The sequence below is a fragment of the Hipposideros armiger genome, unplaced genomic scaffold (genome assembly GCF_001890085.2).
Source record: "Hipposideros armiger isolate ML-2016 unplaced genomic scaffold, ASM189008v1 scaffold_435, whole genome shotgun sequence".
In the NCBI taxonomy this organism is placed as follows: Eukaryota; Metazoa; Chordata; class Mammalia; order Chiroptera; family Hipposideridae; genus Hipposideros; species Hipposideros armiger.
Window position 1 is genome coordinate 1,341,828 of NW_017731785.1, and position 21,279 is coordinate 1,363,106.

At 36.4% G+C, this 21,279-nt stretch overlaps 1 protein-coding gene across 37 annotated transcripts in view; it reads left to right on the top strand.

Annotated features, from left to right (window-relative positions):
• NRXN1 (neurexin 1) overlaps window positions 1–21,279 on the top strand; it is a 1,140,616-nt gene that overhangs the window by 1,064,243 nt on the left and 55,094 nt on the right. Inside the window, exon 1 of one of the 37 annotated variants that reach the window (XM_019665194.1) lies at window positions 16,065–16,264. The exons of the other annotated variants lie outside the window; for them this stretch is intronic. Coding sequence (XP_019520739.1) covers window positions 16,232–16,264 — 33 coding nt within the window. The 5' untranslated portion in view covers window positions 16,065–16,231. Of the gene's footprint in view, window positions 1–16,064; window positions 16,265–21,279 lie in introns of those variants that run through there. 37 annotated transcript variants of the gene reach the window in all.

A 21,279-nucleotide genomic window follows, 5' to 3' on the forward strand; every position in this document is an offset into this window, starting at 1 on the left:
TTTGATGACTCTTACTCACAAATAATTTTAGTATAAGGTAGAAAATAACATGTCTTCTGCTCTTTTAGATTGTGAGGTCATCAAGGACATATTCTGCATCTAATTTATGGTTATACCACATGCTCACCCCTACCCCACTCCCAGTTCCCTGCACAGATCATTACCTACTGGGTGTTCAGTAAATATTTTTTGAAAGGACTAATGTATTTCTAGAAATCATCCCATCATTTTGGCAGTCATGAGACCCAAAGGGCATGCACTCAGGCCCTCTAACTATATATATTTACTGTCCAGTATGGTGCTATCTATACTGGAAATATAGGTTGTTTCCTTCCCTTTTTTTTAGGTACTATATTGATTGTTGAAAATATAAAAAATACTAGGATTTGCCACTTTTTAAATATGATTAGATTTGAAAGATTTTATTTTCTCTTAGAAGACAAACACAGGGCTCAGAAAAAGGGAAATAAAATGCTAACACTCCTATAATTACAAATGACAATGTTATTAAAATGGAGGAATTCAATTGTTAAAAAGTCAAAGAAGGATTTTTTTTTAAGCATTCATTACACTTAGTTATTCCTGCATACCTAATTGGCAGAAATTACCAGTTACCTTTCTCCTATTGTTCTCTTCTGCTGATATCTTAAAAATAAGTTTCCTGTCTTGACTTTCCAGATCTGACAGGTGTTCCCACCCTTTTCAATCACTATGAGAAATGTGTATCCTTCACTGTAAGAAATCCAAAGGTGTGAAGGAGATTAGAAAGAATGATCATTTTCTCTCTCCTCCCAGGTGTTTTCATGTTACCCAGGAGTGTTCCTTTGAGTTGGGTGAAATTATGAGAACTGCACCTAACTGTCAATATTTTATTCTCCTGCAGCTCTGAATGGGAGGCACTGGGGTATGACAGAACCCTGTTTTTTACACGTCAGTGATTTTTTTCCATGGTGCTATGAGCTGAGTGAAAGAAAACTGCTAACCTGTTTATTCACTTTCACCTTTTGCCTTACATAAAATAGAGTACTTTGTGGTGAGCCCATGTCATTTAATAATTGTTTTGAGTGGGAGTAAATGAGCAGGACTTGCAGAGGGAGACACTTTAATGACTGTGAGGTTGTCCCTGGGTCCTAAGATGACCATATGCTATCTCTGCCCCTTTGAAGTATTTCCCTTAGTTGTAATGAGTTTACATGGCTTGAGGTACCTATAAGTCATGACTATGAACTGCTTGTATTTTTTCCAACAACTCTCATCAGTGTAGTTAAGAATAACCTTCAAGAGTGTGTTGAATGTAATACATAATTTTTGAATAATCAGATATTGTATAGGCGCCATGATATCTGTATATTGAAGCTACTCCTCTACTCCCTCACAAGGACATTCCCAAACCCACCCTCTTAAACAGACGGGTTTTGTCTTTTTATTGCTCCTATTGCTTCAAACATACCAATAACAAGAGACAACTAAACTTCCTGTTTGTATTCCACACCTGATCCTGCCGATGCATGAAAATATTTTGGACTGTTGGATTACACAATAAGAAAGCACGCTGAAGGGGCCCAGCCTCCTCCGCTGGGGTCGTTGTCACACTGGAAAGAAAATCTGGGCTGTAGCTATGAGCCTCCATAGGCATTAATGAGGGGTGCCCCCATATTGTGCTTCATAGCTGCTTCCTAAGGGACCCCCTTTTGAAAGAAATGGAAGGAGCCCAGTGTGATTCTGAGAAGCAGTGGTTTATTGTCCATAATCACCCAGCTGCTGTATTATCTCGATGATAATTCTGTCTGGGTAGAGGGCAGGAAATTAGATAAGTCCATCTGATGGGTGCGTGGCTTTCAAAGGTCAACATGAGACAGCAAATGCCATCACCGCCAATTATTATAAGATACCCCCGCCCCTTAAAGGTAAGCAAATGTAACATTCACTTGAGTTGAGTTAAAGAGGTAAGGTTAGACACTCTATCAAAGGTTTTGGGGGACAAAATTCATAATCTTTGGGATTTTTATCTGCTATGATAAGTAATTACCTATTATTTTTCTGTTTTTTAAATTTTTTTCTCTGAATCTGTTTGTTTGTTGCATGTATTTGTTAAGTAGGTAGGAGACATTTACTTAGTATTTCTTTATGCCAATACTCCCTTGATTGAGTTGTCCCATGAGTCACTCTGTCCAGACCTGGGTTATTTTGCACTTTGCTTCTACTGAGTTACACTCAAATCAATAAAGAGAATTGAGAACAAAACCTCAACTATAAGTTCATAAGTGTGGACAGTTTTGAAGCTTGATACCTGTGCCGACATTCACCAAAACATAGATGCTTTCACTCAACATCTGGTGCCCTCTGTGGATCAGGAATTAGGGATGATATGAAGGATAAGATTGTCACTGACATCAAGAGCCCAATAACTAGTAAAATCACCCTCCATTCATCCCTCCATGCTCCTCACCTTGCAAACCAACCCACCAACCCATCAGTAAGTCCCACTATATTGACTTCCAAATAGTGCCCTCTGTATATCTCCACTACCACCACCCTAGGGCAAGCCACTGTCATCCATTGCCTAGACTACAGAGCCTCCTAACTTGCTTCTCAGCTTCTCATCTTTCCTGCAATTCCCACTACACTATATTGACCATACAGGATGTTCTTTTAAATATATAAATAATATTATGGCATTATTCTACTCTTAAGATCTCCAATGATTCCCCATTTACACTCACTTAGAATGAATTCTCAATCCCTACCTCTCCCATCTGGCTCTCCTGCCTTCTCTCTTCCTCACTGATGATTCTGAGGTCAAACTATTTTTTATTTTATCTCTCAAATGCTTCAAGCTCTCTCCAACCTTAGGGCCTTGCATAGTTATTCTCTGGAATATGAACACTGTCCTCCCTCCCACCCAGGTAGTCATAGGTTAGCTGCTTCTGATTATTCCAATCCAAGAGCCTTTCTATGAACACCTGATATAAAGGGCCCTTCCTTTTGCTCTGTTCTATCACCCTTGGTTATTTTTGTTTGTTTGTTTTATTGTTTGATGGTTGGGAAGAGAAGAGCAGCCCCTGAGATGTGGGAACTGGTCTAGTGCACACAGTGAGGCAGAGTTGTCATTGGAAGCTGGCCTGGAGCTTGCAGGTAGACCATGTTATTCACCTGTTGTACAGAAACAATCTTACAGAATACCACAATGAGACAAGGTCACTCTGAGACCACGATTGCAACAATCTTTTGTTTAAAAACTGATAAAGTCAAGGTCACTAGGAAACTCACAAAATGCCAAACCATCTCTTGGTTAAAATGATTGACAACCACATATCGACCAATCATAGCTTTACCCTCTATTCTGCTCTTGCTATAGATAAGATTTATTGAGATGCCAAATCAGTCGTAGACTTGCTTCCACTTCCTAAGATCACCCAATCCCGAGCAATCCCTTTCTTTCTTAAGCCCTGCCCCACTTGCCTAATGATAGCCCAAACTCTTTAATAAATCTTTTCTGACAACCTTTTACTGGGATACATCATGGTTCCCTATGGTGTATGTTCCTTCTTGCTACAACAATTACAAATAAACCAACTTGTACAACAGTTGACAACAAGTAAACCCAAGTGTAGGACTGTTCAATTGCAGGACTGTTTCTAGTGGTCTCTGGCTGGAGGACATTGATAGTGGTATGGTGTTTGGCTGTTGGTTTTCTGACTTTCTCCAACTAGAAGGTGGACTCCATTAGAGCAGGGCCTTGTCTTGTTCACTGCTGTATCCGCAGAGTGTTAAATAGGATTGCCATTTAGTGAACGCAACACATACTTGTTGAATAACGTATATGATCTTTTTTATATGGAGATTTAATAATTCTTAGAGCGGTGATTTTCAAATACAAATCATTGGCCTAAAATCCCAAGGTTCCACTTTGATGGACTGCAACCTAAACCACAAATGTAAGTCCTTTATTTGCTTTTATAGGCAAATGACACTCAAGCCATTGAACTTGGATTTTCACAATACAATTAAGGGCTACTTACCAGCTTATTAAGAATTAAACAATATTAGCATTCATAAGCTAAAAATAACATATACTTACACTTACTCAAAATTCAAACTGATTCTGACTGCCATATTCTGCTGGCAGTGTTCCAAGCTTCCAAAACTACACCCAATAGAAATCAGGTAGCAATCCCTAATACTTGTTCATGTTGGGTGTAGTTTTCAATTGATCATAGTTTTGGTTTTTAAATTAATTTCTTATAAGCTTAGTTTTGGCACTCGCAGTTTAGTTTATTTGGGTTTCTTGGTTAACTCTGTTGTAATGACACAGAATTGCATCAACTAATATTTGTTCAATTTTAGAATTTCAGACATTTATATTTTATAGTTCAAATACTAATCAATTCATAAATCTCCCCCCATTCCCTGTCTCCCCCCCATCCCAAGTTTACCTGCACAATGATACATCAATCTATTATAAGTGTTCACAGGTAAGATAGGTGGGCTTTAGGGCTCTTACTCTACCTGAGTGGGTCAAGGGCAAAATTAGTTTAGGATGAAATACCAATGAGAACTGAGCCTTTACTGAGCACTGTCTTAAGGCCTTATGCTTTGTGATTCGGCCATGAGTTAAATAATGTAGACCTCCTCTGAAAGCAAGACAACTAACATATTGGCTGTCCAATGACTGATGACAGAGAAATTGTCAACTCAGATGAGTGACCTCTCTTTCTTTCCCAGTCTAGCAGCTATTTTTTTTATCACCCAGATTGTAGTGGGGAAGTGCCTTTTTTTTTCCAGTATATACTGTATTTGTGACAGAGTAGTCAAAACAGTTATCTGATTACCAAGGCAGTGGTAGGCACTAATTCTCTCTCTGTTGGTTTCCCAAGATTTGGAGATAATAGGACCATTTTGAAAGAATCAAAGAAATTATTTATTATGTAATAAAGACTTTAATTTAGGAGGACTGTTTTATTCTTTAATATATATTTAGCCAACCATCCCACTCTGTAAGGATTCAGCAGGGATAAGCGTGACTGTTTTATTTCTGAGTTACTATGTGGGTGTCTCTCGAAGGATCTGATTTTGAAGTAGAACAAATAAAAATAATGATATTTGTTGCTTTTTTTTCTTCCATTTACAGAGGTGTGAAATTCTAGCTTTTAATCAGTTCAAACTGACATTCCTTCCATGTTATAACCTTTCAATTGTCTTATAATTGTGAAACTGCGCGTAATAAATACACAAATTGATTAGACATTGAATTATTATCCGCCTTTTGTGTCAAAGCACTTTTGACAAAAGAAAAAATATGATAATAACTTCTCTAGAATTCTAGCTTCTCACCTCATGTTTCTCTTCCAAAAGTCACAGGTGCTCCCTAAGAAAACAACTTTGTTTCATCTGGAATAAATGCATATACAATTAGCTTCTCCTTCTATTTAAGTAGAATATTTATATAAAGGGCCCAAAATGTGACAAATGGTGCAAATGCTACTACAGGACATAATTGAAGTTCACTAAAGGGAATATGAGACATCATTAGTTTCAAGCAATGAATCAATTAATCACATACTATATATTAATGCTATAGTATAGTTTCGTGATGCCTACTATGTGCTGTAAATGATATCTAAGATTTAAGAGACATGGTCTTTTTATCAGGAAGCTTTCAAATAGGGAAATAAGAATAGCACATAGATGTAAATCAGCTACCAATAATGAATGTGTAGTTTTTATATATAAAAACTTAGAGGAGTGATTCTTAAAATATGGTCCAGGGAATCTTGAGGCAGGGCGTGGGAGGGATCTGTAAGACTTTTTCAATGAGGTCAAAACTATTTTCATAATAATAGTAACATTTTATTTGCCTTTTTCATCCTCATTCTTTTCATGGGAATACAGTGGAGTTTTTCAGAGACTAAATAACATGTGCTTTTGCAACAGATTGAATGCAGAAACAGGTATTAGCATCCATCTGTTGTCTATTAAACCAGATATTTTAAAAATTTGCAAAAATTTAAAACAGTGCTACACTCTTCAAAAATTTTTGTTTTAAAAAATAGTTATTTTAAAATTGTTTGTTACTTATGTTAATGTGTAATGGATTTATTAAAATGAGTTAATAGATATTTAACGTTTTCTCACTTTTAATTTCTCATAGAGTAGATATCCATAGATATAATCAACATAAACAGAAGATATAGGGAATCTTCAGTACTTTTTAAGTGTGAAAAGGGTGCCTGAGATTTAAAAATTTAGCAATTGCTATTTTAGAGAAATGTTAGATTACTTACGATACACATATGTGTCCTGTGTCGTCTGAGGTTCTAGATAATTTATCACTTCATTTAGATCCAAGTAACATATTATTGAGTGAACATCTTTTCAACCTGTCCACAATTTGTGATACTAGATCTTTTTAATCTTTCCTAGAAGGGGTATCTAGAGCATAATGCGTTTTCCTTACAGCATAGTTGGGCTTTTGATTTTTCCACACATCAAGCACATTTCCTTGGGACATGCCATGGGGAGATTCTGTACCAAAATTTGTTACATATCGATATATCCCAATCAGATGTGAAGTATGTTTTAAATAATGCATTGATAATGATTTCACTTCCAAAGTGAGTTGAGGTGTTATTGTTGTTGTTGTTGTTTTAAATAATAAGCAGAGTAGATTCAAGATTGTCTACGATAACATCACCCTCAATCACTTACATCCCAATATGCCTTCTTAAGTGAAAGAGAAAAGATGAGGTGGTAGCCAGCTTGCTGGGAATGTGCCTGGGAGTGTGTCATGCTTATGAACTCCATTGGTCGTGCTCGGCTGAATGGAAATGAAGTTGAAAATCTCTAAGGGAATTAATGCAGCACTTACGAAAGTGACTAGACTCAGTGCACACTAATGACTTCGTTGTTCTAGATTAATTGAACTGGGGTTCAAATACAAATGACAACTGAAAGAAAGCCTAGCATTTTCCAAAGAGTGCAGACAAAATCTAGCACATTGCAAAATAAAATGTAGCATCTTTCCCAGGCTTTTGCATGAATCTATACATAATTTGAAAAATTCTAATAACTGTACTTACCTTTGGCCTTTATTAAATGTAGAATGCTAATTGCTTCCATAGTGAGTGAGTCATATCAAAAATAAATTATGTAGAATCATAGAATTGAAATAATCTGAACCTTGCAGCAACTTCTTCATGTTAATAGTTAATGATAATTGCTACTATTTACTGACCATTGAATAAGTGCCAGTTTTGGGGGGGTTTTTGCTATGTTTCATATATTAGCTCATTTATACCTTATGGGAAATGTCCAAAGATATATATTGCTGTTATTCTCATTTTATAAATGAAGGAGCTGGGACTTAACGAGATTGAGCTAACTAGCTGATCTAAGCCCCAAGCTTAGGTCACGAAGCCCAATTTGTCTGATTTCACTGCTTGTGTTCTTAGCACTGAGTGACTCTCTCCCTTGTAGTCACATATTACGTGCATTTGATGGGCAAAAGTGATTCAATCTCTTAATTTCACAGACAAGGACACCCCAACTGAGGCAGACAAAATGGTTTGTACAAAGTCACAAAATAAGAAACAAAATCCATACCCCCTCACATTGTTCCTTAGGTGGATATTTGCTATGTAATATAATTACTGTGGCATTTATAATACACAGTGTGCGTGTGTGTGTGTGTGTGTGTGTGTGTACGAGTGTGTGTGTGTGTTTATGTATATGTGTGTTCTTGAAGGAGTATGTAGATATATTTTTTGTATTTCCTACAGTTCTTTGTGCCCATTTAGGCCATAATGTGTATTTGTTGAATGATTAAATGAGTGAGTGAATGGTCCACTATGATGCCGTCCTGAGTGTAAGTTCCAAAAACTACCAGGAACACCAATTAGGAAGGAAAGCAACCCCCTCCATTTGCCACTAATTTCAATAAGAGTCCTATGATATTATTTATTTTTCATATTAAATTATATATAAGCATTCTTTTCACCAGCAAAAAGCTTTTGTTGTTTGTTTTTTAATTAGCAGTCTAGTCTATACTATTGCAAAGCTCATTATCCCAATTTTGTTATTTAAATAACTAAATTCAGCAGGGTCTAATGATTTTATTAGAATGAGGGCTAAAATGTGACTTACAATATGTGAGTACTGGCCCTGGATTTTCCACTTGCTAATCACGTTTCTGTCCTTTAGATTCCTTGGCTTTCAAATTTTAATTATGATATATTTGTTTTTGTCTGTATTTCTTACCAGATTTTGATAAGAATAAAGTGAGAGAGTAGGTGTTGAAATGTGTCAAAATTCATAAAGCGATCTATAAGAGTATTATTGATTATATTTTGTTAAATAATTCATTATCAGTGATTATTTTTCTATTTTTATTCTCTCTGCAGTGGGGCCATATATATGCTATATAGCCACCACAGATGGTTTCTGATCCTCTTCACTCGTCTTAGCATCTCATCATAATAGGTGCTTCCTTTTAAACTAGAAAGAAATGTTCTCTGACCCTGGTGTACCCAAAAGTCATTATCTTAAAGGCTTCAGAGAGTTGATTCACAGCATGTCACAGAAATGGGTCCACAAGGCTTGAAAGTAGATCAATAAAAACATAAACACATAGACCTTCAAAGTATATAAATAGTATAAAACAGGCCTACAAAACAAATAAGCTCCTTGGACTGGGTAGCCTATAAAAGATTCGGTGAAAGAAGGCATGTTTACCCAAAAACACAGCAAGAGACTTGGATTTGTGCATCACATTGACTCATTCATTCATTCATTCATTCATTCATTTATATTTACATAATAAGCATTTATTACATGTCTAATGTATGCCAGGCCCTGTGCTAGAGGCTGAGGTTCCAAAAATAAAGTGGACAGTAGCTCAACTCTGGAGTGCTAATAATCTAGGAAAAATAAAAATATACAAACTACAACAAACAGAACTATTTGATAAGTGCTAAAAATGGTATCACAAAGTACTATGGAACACAATTGAAGTAATGACTCACTCTGCCTGGGGGCTTTGCAAAGCCTGCGAGAAAGAGTAGCTTTTGATACAAAACAATGCGTAGGAGTTACCAGGATTTTTTTTTTAAATGGGAAAAGGGCGTCTTCAGATAGAAGAGACAGCACGTTCACACCAGTGAAGATGTAATGGAACATAGCATGCTGGAGACAATATGAAAATCAGAATAAGTCTTTAGAAAAAAACTTTGACAGATTGTTTCAATATCTATAAAAACACATTCCCACTGATGGGAATTTATCTCATGAAAAAAATACAAATGAAGAACAATGTTATTTACAACAGCAGAAATACAAAATAGAGGTGGACCTATTATCTAAAATATACAAAATAGTTATGTAAAGTATAATGCACCAGTTTGACCATTTTATTGCTATTAGAATAATAATGATATTCTAAGTCAAAATGGAAAGTGTATATACCATCATATTAAATTATAAAATTATATTATTACAAGTATTTAAAATGATGTGTGTATACAGATAAGAAATGGGGAAGAACGTGAAATGAAAACCAAAACAACAGCATTATCTTTCCTTCCTTCCTTCCTGCCTTCCTTCCTGCCTTCCTTTCTTCCGCCTTCCTTCCTTCCCTCCTTCCCTCCTTCCTTCCTGCCGTCTTGATCACTGACGTCAGTTTGGTAAGAGGCATTGTCCTAGTCACAACATCCTGAGAGAATCAGCTCCTCATTACCCTTGTCCCTAGAGTCTTGAGTTTGGATCAAAGAGAACAATTCGTCAACTTTCTGTTGAAATAAAAGAAATAGTATGCCAAAAAGCTCTGAATTTTTTTAAAAAGTAGTTAGGGACTGGCAGTATAAATCCTAAAGAGATTAGTCTGGAAAGAACATGTTTCGGCACTATTGCTCTTTGAACTTAAACTGGCCAACCTAGAAGCCAGCTGGTAGAAACACAGTGACCGTAGGATTTCTGTACAGTGCACTCACTTCATCTTCAGGAGTCATCCATCATTGTGCATGAAACAGACTGGGGATTTCTTTGGGGTGAATGTATTGTCTTAAACAATTAGGGAAGCTTGGGTGAGATTTCAGATGGTTCTGAGCTCTAAAGAAAAGCTTACCTTCTCTAGAGCTCCAGAGAGACCTAAGAAAACCCATCTCAGTACAAATGCATTCTTAGGATACTTGAAAGAACCCTGCCTGGGTATCTGCACATCTGCGTTTTCTAATCACAGCAGTGAGGGGAGGGCCCTGTTCACCAAGCGCCATATCTATCTGTGGCTATAAAGGGTCATCCTGTTTTTCCAACTGCTCCTATTTGCACATTTCTTTTAGGCACATTAATCTTTTTTGCTTTTTTAGTATTTTCAACTAAAATATTCTTTATGTTGTAAAATCCAATTTGGGAAACTGTCACTTAATGGATGTCTCTAAAGCAACTGCATTTTTCTTTCTCTGTGGCACTGCTCTCTGTTCCACTTTATCTCGTGGTGAGCATTACTCATACCACTTTTTTCAATTTTATTCCATAAATAAATAAATAAATAAATAAAAGCAAGCTTCCCCTTTCCACTCATTAGAAATACTGTTGACGTGGCTTTCCCTGAGAAAGAATTCTGAATTTGAAACCCCAAAATGATCCTGAGGTTTTTAAATTATGGAGATGGGATGCTTATTAACAGTGGGGACCCATCTAAGTCAGAGCATCAGTCTCCAGGGAACGGCCTGGAAACCTGGATACTTAACTTGTTGCTTTGTGGTCCTTATGCACACTACTTTGAGAGAAACCATTCTAAAACACTAGGAGTGGTTCTGATTTGGAAAGAACCTGATATATAATCAGTAGACTTTCAGTTGCTAGTTTCATAGATATAGATGTTATTCAATCCCTCTGAGTCTCAATTTCTTTCATGTTTTTATATTAGTGTAATAAAGTTTAGACTACAGTGGTATTAAAAAAAGGATTATATGAGACAGTGGGCTTTTTGTTTGTGCTTTTACTTTTTAAAAAGCATATGTACCTGGAGAAATAATTAATGTAAAAAACAAAATGCGCAAGAATAGAGCAGCAGAAAGAAAAAAATATATATGATCTAGAATATGTAAAATTGTACTCATTTAGACATTAGTTTATTTCCTACCTCCAATGTGTTGTTGCAAATATTAAATTAGTAATTAACAGGAGTTTAGTGGGACTCCATGGGCTCTAACTAGGGCTGTCATTGTAGAAGAGAGAAAAGCAAAACTAATAAAAATTTTTAAAACTAATATAATCCACTATGGTTTTCCATCATTTATGTTTTCCCCTTCTCTTTAAAAATGAAAATGGTCCAGAATATTTTCCTAATGTATATTCTCATACAACTAGAGTTTACTTCCTGACATATGTCTTTTAAAAGTTACCCATGCATCCTACATCCTATTCATCATGACTATGGTGCAAATACAGACAAGAGAATTTGCATTTAAAAAAGAAATCTTCAGCAGCCACTCATATTCTGCTGAAAGGAGGACAATCAAAGCTTCTATTCTGTATTTCATATCCTATAAATGTCCATTGGAGGATTAGACTGCCTTTCCTGGATAACAGAAGTTTTCAATGCCTTAATCTAGTGTCAATGCAACGGGAGGAGGCTTTGGGGCTATTTGCTGTCTCTTTTTTGACACCAACTTTTCCTCTTTGCCTAACTCTTAACTTCGGTTGATAATCATGGTTAACTTTTGAAAATATCTTGAAGCTTGCCAATATCATGTTCATTGAGTAAAATGGCATTGACTAGTAGAATATGATTGACTAGAATGTCAAAGAATCCCATGGCCACTTAATTTAAGCCAATTTATTTAGCCTCTCTGCAAAAAAAAATTCTTCATCTCTAAAATGAAGGAGTCGAACTCTGCGAACTGTAAAAGATTTTGGAGTTGTAAAAATCTATCTAGATTTAAGAGAATTCCGACAGGCAATGTTCTCCCACACCACACACCATGTGATGATATCTGTGAATCCGTGGTTCTTTCTTCAGATCTCTTTGTCCCTCTCTCTCTCGGCTGCCTTCCTGCAATATTTCCCTGTCAAAGGAGAATTAATTTGGCTTGAAGCTGCTCCAGTATCCTCGTGTTCCAGGTGCCTCTGTGTCTGACTCTGCCGCACTGACCCTGAACACCACAGGCTGGTGACATGTGGAAATGGGCATGACAGCAGCCACAGAGGGAAAGTGCCTGGAGCTGGTGCTGAGAGCTCTGTTCCCAGAACCCTTCCTTATCTATGGGTAGAAAGACTGGGTGGGGACCTGGAGACAGGAGCTGCAGACATAGTTTCTAGGGCAATATGGTGTCATCTACCACCTCTGCAAGCTGTAATGAGGGATGGTCCGAAGTAGGATCTGTTCACTTGCTTGTTTATACACCCACCTTTGTGGACATAAAGTAGCCTAAGACCATAAGTAGCCTAAGAGGCATGATGTAGGGGTCACAAAAGCTCCTTCTCCTTCACATATCCCATCAAGTAGCCCTCCTGCGATCCCTGTAAACACTACCTTTTCTGGCCACACCTTTAAAAATTCAAATAGGAGGAGGAATAAGGACCCCAAGTCTTCTGTATTGTTAATGTCAGTGAGATTAATTTCTCAGACCCTTTGCTTAAATTAAAAAAAAAAAGTCTATGGGTACCGGATTACTTGACCTATCAGCAGCATTTGGGAAAATTGAAACTAATGCCTTTTCTAACACTTCTTACCATAGGCTTGCTAGTCACCACTTTAAGTTTTCCTCCTACCTCCTCATCCTTATTTGCTGTCTCTTCCTCTTCTCCATGACTTCTTAACTTTGTAGTAACTCAGGGACTGGTCCTTAGTATTCCGCTCTTGTCCATCTAAACTTCCTTCCTTGCCATACACACACACACCACACACACACACACGCACACACATACACACATGCACGCACAAACACACACACACGCACAAACACACACACACGCGCGCGCGCACACACACCACACACACGCACGCGCACACACACACACACACACCACGCACACACACACACACACACATACACACAATAGCACAGAATACTTTTTCTTTAACCTCTTGGTAAATAAGGTAGAAAAGCCTAGTATTTAGAGCATGATTTCTCAATCTCTGTACTATTGACATTTAGGGCCAGATAACTCGGTTCTGGGGCTGTCCTGGGCAATGTAGGATGATTAGCAACATCCTTGGTCACTACCCATTACATGCTAGTAGCTCCTCCCCAGCTGTGACAACTAGAAATGTTCCCAAACATTGTCTAATGTTCCCTCACCCCCCCACCCCTGCTATAAACTACTGACTTAGAATAATTTTGTGTAAAACAAAAAAAAATTCTTAATGCAAATTATAATCCTTTGACTTTATTTGGCTGACTCAATGTTTTGAAAAAGTTTACTTCTCTTCAAGTTATAGGAATGTGAACACCACCACCAGAGTCAACAATAGAATCTATAAGTGTGTGCTGGGTAGGAAACACAAGAAAATGCATTTTGCTTTGTCTTTAGCCCTACACCATTATTGGTAAAAACATGCACATTATCTTGACAGTAAAGCAGTGGTAAATGATATCATAAATTAAGCTTCAACTTTAGCTCTGCCACTTCTTGCTAATTGCATCCTTCTGAGAAAACTAAGTCTTGAAGGGGTTTAATTTGTCCAAGTTTGGGTAATTAGCCAAATCATTTACTCCTCGGTCCTTCCCATTTCTACCTCTAAGAATCAGAAATAATTTAGGTGAATTGTCACTATAAATTGTAAGGCTCTTGACACATGTAAGTGTGTATTATTATCTGCATTCAGAAGTGAAAGAGCTAAAAGTGAACATGGGATACGGAGGTCCTTACCTAAGACTCTCAGAACCTGAATCTGGCAGTTCCCTTCTTTTCCACACCTGCCCATACCTGATTTTCCTTGAAAAAAAGGAGGCCACCTTTCCCTCTTCCTCCCCTTCTGTTCCCTCAACGTTTTTGCTCAAAACATCTACCAGTCATGTTCTTCTAAACCTAAGTGAATGTAGATGTCCTCACTTTAATTAATTTTAAATTAGAAAAGTAATACCTAGACTTAATGAAAAAAAAATACAAAATGGTACCTAATAAAAACTGGCCTTCCATCCCACCTTTGAACTCAGCTCCCCTCCTCAGATTTAATCATTCTTGACTTATACTTTTTATCTTTATGGAAATTTCTTCTGCATATGCAACTATATGTTTGTGTGTGTGAATGTTTTTGTGTATATAGTTTTTAAACAATTTAAAATTTGCACCGTTAACTTTTGTTCAAATAATAATACATCCTGGAGGTCTCTTCATACAAGGACATTTGAATTTTCCACATTATATGTTACAACTGCAGAGTATCTCGACTGTAAAGCTGTACCAAAATTTATCTGATTTTATTATTATTTTATTTTTTATTATTTATTAATAAATAATAATTACAGTTTATTATTGATGACTAGGTGATTTCCAGTTTGGGGCTATTGTAGTATTGCAATGAACAGGTTTTATGTAGATATTTTATTATTATTGTCTTTTTTTTATTAGAAGTGCTCTGAGCCTTAATCCTTTCTTTTAAAAGAATAAAGTTTGATTGTTGATGATTATGTTGTATTTGAATACATAGGCTAAGTAGATAGAATAGGCACAAACAATATATATTTTAAGGACCTTGAAAAGGCTTAATTATTTCCTGATAGTCAATATTGAGTAAAAGAAAGAGGACAAATTTGCAAAAATCAGTCTTTCAGGAATATGTTTTAAAAATGATTGCCAGGACAAAGTTCAGTGGTAATGTACTTACGATGGCACACCTATCAGTGTTTCTTCTCAGATTTTTCTCTAAGTAGTATTGGGTGACTCTAAAAGGAATTAGAATTGATTCTTGGAAATGCTTGGATATAATTAAAGCTGGGCAATGAAGAACACAGAGGAGTGCCTGAGTACTCTTTTGGATATAAATGTTATCCCTGAAGATTGTTCAGTTCCTTTTGAGCTTTTTTATTATTATTTTTTTAACTCTGTATGATACTGTCATTTGGAACACACCATGGTCTTTTCATTTATAACCTTCCCTGTCAGACTGGATACAATTATCTCAGTTACTTTAAAGAACTGCAACATATGTTATTACAGAATGATCAATGGAAGCAGATATATTGGAGGATATATTTCCATATGGTATTCCAGATGTGGAGCCTTTGCATACCGAAGAATGATTTTAAACTTCAGAGGAAAGGCAAAAAATAAGTACACATTTCCATCACTGGATAACACATTTGTTCTTCAGGCTTTGGGAAACAAGGTGTACATCCTTTGGTGCCTGTTTGTTTTTATTTTTAATGATTGATAACATGGTATATTTATTGGGACTTAAACTGTCTTTAAAGAAGAACAGTTCTAATTGGCAACAAGGCATAATAATGTACTTCTTAATGTTTCCTAATTGCCTTTACAAAATCATCCCATAAAAATACTCATTATAAACGTGGCATTCAAAAAAAAATGCCATTCATTAACTTGGAAATAAAATTATAATTACAATTATAAAGCTTTGAAGCGATTCCGTTAGGACAGTTGCATGCTAATTGCACAGTTTAAGGTTTCTAATGTAACATTAGATGGAAACAGGATAATCATCTGAAAAGAAGCATATAAGAGTTTAAGAGCTGGGATGTTAAAAAAAAAAAGTTTCCCGTCTGCTCTGCAATCACATTGGATTAAAAAGTAATATAAAGAAAAATCCCCTGTGCATGAAAATAGGTCTTTACTTGGGTCGGGGGTTAAACGGAATGTCCATTCGGCTCTGCCGGCTTTGCCGGCTCTGCCCGGCTCTCCCAGCCGGGCAGCAAACTCAACAGCAGTGACCGCCTAGACTTTTTGAGCCAGGCGCGGGTTGGGCTGTGTACCAACAGCCTCACCAACTGCAGACGGAACTGCAGCATCCCTTCCTGCAGTAGCGCGTCACTCATTGGCTCCTTGGTGACACGTGACGGATAGAGCCTTTTCTGTGTATTTTCTCGCCCATCCTGTGTGCAGGGCACTGATAGGCCAGGCTGATGCGCAGGCAATTTATCATCTTGATCTCCCACTGAGTCAGGGAGCTCTCCTGTCACCAGTATTGATTTCAGAGGATGGACTAAATTTCCTAGGATTTCCATTAAGAATTAAGAAAAAAGCTCTAAGCACGCAGGGTAGCCAGACAGACATGGATATGAGATGGCACTGTGAAAACTCGCAGGTAGCTTCTTCTGTCACAGCCGGTGCTCAGCACAGCTTAGAACTGCAGCATGCAGGGTTTAAGACACCAGAAGCCTGAGAACAATAATAATGAAACTAAGAATAAACTCTTTTGGATGAACGAATTTTAAGATTTATATTTAACTATTTCCTCTTGGAGATTGCATGTCAAATTTATGCATGCTTTATATGAAATGTACAAAGATGGTTTTAAAATTTTAAATGTCCTTAAACCCTGAGCATGGTTGCTTCTCGTTTTGTTTGCTGCTTTACGTGAGCTTCAGAGGTTTTTTTTTTTTTTTTTAGCATGCTTGTGCCAAATATAATCAAAAATTGTGTGTGTATGTGTGTGTATGTGAGTGTATTTATGTATTAAGTTGGTTCAAGTAAAAGCATGAATAAAAGCTGCTTTCAAGACTTGCCAGACTGCTTTATTATCGTTAATGACTGCGTGATAATTTTGCCTAAATATGCTTAAATTCTGACCATGCATGCTTTTGCGGCAGAGTGGGTTTTTTGTTGAGAATTTGTAAAGGTGGAATGTCTGAATGAATTAAATGAACATTTGGTACAACAGAAAATGTATTAATGATCAATGATTAAACCTGATTAATAGAAATATTTCATGATGGTAAGCTTTAAGTAGCATTTATTTACAGTAATTCTGCTTACTTAAAAAAATGCATGTCAGGAATTAATGAAAGTGTTTATATATTTTTAAATATAAATTTTGATTATTTCAAAGATGGATGGTAAATTTCAATTTTTAAAAATGCATCTGAGGTGAAAACATTAAAAGCTTTTTTTTTTAAGTCTAGGAGAGGATTATAAAACTGCTGTTTGTGTATGCGAGATATCATGTGCATGTTCATGTGTGTGTGTAAATTCTTGGGGGAGTTTTTTGACACTCTCCTAGCTAGTCCTTATTCTCTTGAAGAGGGGAAATGCCTCAGCATTCAAACATTGCCTAGGCCCCGTGGGAATTCGAGCCAGCAGAAGCAGGAGTGTGGCCAGATGGGATAGGCACGCTTGGCAGTGAGTGGAGACAAGAGGTGGAGGGGAGCAGATGGAGGACAGAAGGGATTGCAAATCAGAAAAGGGGGGGGAGGGGAGGGGAAATGGTCTGCCTAATAGTGAAGGAAGCCTGGCCTTTCTTTTCAAGGGAACTTCTGATTGCATCTGCCTTTAATTATAAGAGAGAATGTCAGGTCTGTTGTGACAACTATTTTTCATTAGATTAGGTAGCCCCTGCTTCATAGATTAGGGAAGTCCCATGAATGGGACTTGAAGTTGCTTTACCAGATTGCAAATGATGCTTTGTCTTTTTGTTGTTGTTTGTGATCTTTTTCTCTTTGCCATGTTCAGGAAAAGTAGAAGCAAAATTAACATGAAGCGGTTCTATGATGTGAGTTACTGGTATCTAAATATAAATATGATGGTAACTACTACACTTACTAAACCTTAGATGATTCTGGCATGTATAGGGTTTACTGACTTTTTCCCTAAGTAAGCTTTCAATTCTGAAAATATTAAGAGCCCATGCTGACTGTGATTTTACTTCTAGCTTATAAACAGATCTTCATTTCTAGAATAACTTTGAATGTTTTAAGTATTTATTGATTTTGTCATGAGGCCGTGGGGCTTGACCAATGCCCATTTCAAATTCTAAAATAAATTTAACCTCTCAGCATCCTCCATCAAGCTTCTGTAACCCAAGCACCCAAAGAATTGGACACAGCCTTTGCCTAGAAAGGTCATGGGACTGGTAAAGAATGAAAATACATTCACATCTGAATTTTATAATTTTAATGATTCTTTCAGAATTCCAAGGTGAACTTAGACACAATTCCCAGTCCTAAGTACCACTGAATTCGACCAAAATCATTCTGCCCAAATGTACCAATAAAACACAAGTTTTAAAGTTTAAATATACATCTTTTAGTCCATGGTTCACCTGCAGCTCACTTAATCATTTGGTTGGCGGTCCTTGTGGGTGGAGAGGGTGTCCATTCTTCAAAGGAAGTTTTTCCATGTCACATGTCTTTTTTCACTTACCTTTTGAACCTTAACTTGACAAAGACTTATGACCTAGATAAGAGAGTGAAAACCTTTACCTTTTGTACCTTGAGGTATTACAGATAATTTACTCAGATCACTTATTCTAATTTCCCCAGAGTTAAAGCATTAAGCCAATTTCTTATACTTTCTGCAGTCCTTTTCTTCTGTGCCCTGTTCTTAGAAATTAATAAAAGAATCCACTAAGCAGCAAAATGCTCTTCACTTGGCAAATTCCTCCTACTGTTTTTAGAAACAAATAGAGCCTGCATACAGAACTTGGGACAGGTTTATGTTTTGGAGGGTTGACTGGTGTTCCTAAGCCAAATGACCAAATGATAAAGGATAAAAATTTGTACTGACTTTGCAGAATCAAGCTGGCCTCATAGGCTGAGAGCCACGTTCTCCTTACAGGCAAAGTGGAATGAAACTAGAAGAGCCCTGAAGTGGTATTAAATGTCTGGTCACAACAGCATTTGGGCTCAACTGCCAAACAAATGTCTCACCGAGACATTAACGAGGGAAATGCTTACATTTTTACATAGCAATTAGTGATATAGCATTGCATATTAAGGATGTTTTAGGTAGTTATGATGAAATGTTACTGTCTGTGTGCCTTCCATATGCTCCTTTAATTTCAAAATGTGCTCATCCCACAGCATCTGGGTGCCTTTATAAACTACAAGTGCAATCAATTAACTGTATGATGGATGCAGTAGGCAGAATGCTAATTGATGGGAAAAGCCCTCTTAGCATATATGTTATAGTTTTCAAATGGGAAGAAAAGCATGGAACGAAGGACTTGCAGCTCTTGTGTACATTAAGTTTACATGTTTCAAGAACTGAGCTTTACACCCTACCCATTTGGAAAATAACTTATTTTTAAACAAGGTTTTGTGCTGCCAAAATCAGTGCTCTTAATTCCAGTCTTATAAGAACTCACCAAGTTCTTAGGTGAACAGTGTTGGTGGATGTTTCATTCTACTTACACAGAGTGGTCCCTTTAATTATTGTTTTCTCTTTCACTTCCCATTTTCTCTACTCCCAGGCTTACATTCCTTTGCTGCTTTAACTCTCATTTATGGACTCAAATGCCATTTGCTCTAGACCTCAATATTATAAAACATAAGCAATAGGCTATGTGTATATTCAGCAGAGTTAATGACACCAAGTTCTGCTTTATACATTTTTGTGTTTACTTAGGCTTGAAATGCCCTAGATTTCTACTGAAGGTACCATATTGACCCAGAAACATAGATTTCACTTTCTGCTATCTTATTTACATTTACTTGACAGTTGCTCTTTGAATCCCTCATCACTCTGGCACAGAGAATGGAGCCAAGTAAAATATTATGGAGTAGATAGGCAATTTCCAGTATACAGGGTAATTATGAGAGTTGCGGACCATTATAAACCTATGGTATCTGTAGTGTCCCTTAGCAAATGACAACAGTGTGAGTCCAAACTGCATAATAGCCATGAAAAAGCAAAAATACATGAGAGATGTCTTCTATTTTTGTGTTATAAGTTCTGTGTGATCATCGCTGCACGTTTCCATGTGCCCCTCAAATTTTTAGCTTCATTTGAATTCACTTGCTCAATTAAGCATCAGTAACTACCTCAGAACTATTTCCCCAAAATCCATTATACATTTTTGTTTTCATTGTTGTGATATATGTAAAATTCTGCAGATTAAGCCACAATTTCATAATTTTCTTGAAAACAAAAAGGCTTGAAAACTCTTCTTACTATTTCCCCACAACTATAATGTCTTTTGTTATAAAGTCCCCATTACTAGAAGTATTACCTAGTTTAAAAGGCAAAAATTACACATAATGGTGGGAATGACGTGAATATTATTTTAGGGGACCAGCAGAATTCAGTCTCCAAAAGAAATCAGTCCTGAAGTCTGTATGGTCTCATCTTTTGTTTTCACTGCTTTTTTATTAAAACATAATGGGTTTTGTAGGATACCAATCTTGGCTTTAAGCATATGTCAGACTTTTGACCAAAAATATGATTCCTTAAGTTCACAGCCTAGATTTACTACTAAATTCATGGATAAAGTTGGGATTTAATGGTATGAAAAAATATATTCACCTTTCTGACATCTTCACATTTTTCAAATTGAAAACTCTACTAGAGCCTCAGAGACAATGCCTTCCTAACCAATCCTCCAGTGAAATGAATTTGCTTATAATGGAAAAATAATTATTATATATAATATAATATATAGATTACATATAAAATACTATGCATATAATGAACCATATGTTATGCATGAAAATAAGACTACATTTATGACTTCAAAACACTAATATTTTATTGTCATATTAAAAATAGTACATAGTATTTTGATTTTTTAAAAGCAACTCATTTTGGATTGCATAGGTATACATTCAGGCATCAATTCTCAATGACCCATGTGTGAACTGTCTACATAATGGATTCTCTTGCACGACCAGATGTACTTTCTAGACCATTTACTCTCTCATTGGCTTAAAATTATTGTTTTCAATTAAATGCAATGATTTGTCTCAATTAGCTAGATTTAAGTAGATCACCTATCCATTAGGTTTTTAGTGGCGTGTGTATGAATATGTGTGTCTGTGTAATACATTGCTAAATAGCTTCTAAATAATAGGTTTAAAGTATGCATATAATAAACTAGAAATTTCGGAGTAAATAGCTACTGTTGGATTTGCTAAGAGTTTCCTTAGCCTTTAAGGAATGCACCTTTTATTTCCAGAATGTTGACTATTATAATATATAAGCAAGTAATAAGCACCTATCTCAGTGTTTTCTGTATATTTGATAGTTAAGATCTGTGAAAATATCTACTGGTTGATTGATCTGTATCAGAACTGTGCTAGATGTCATGGGTGACTCAAAGGAAAATGAGACACTTTTGCTGCCTTAAAAGTCCAGTTGATGAGTCAGGACAAATACATGTAAAGTTAG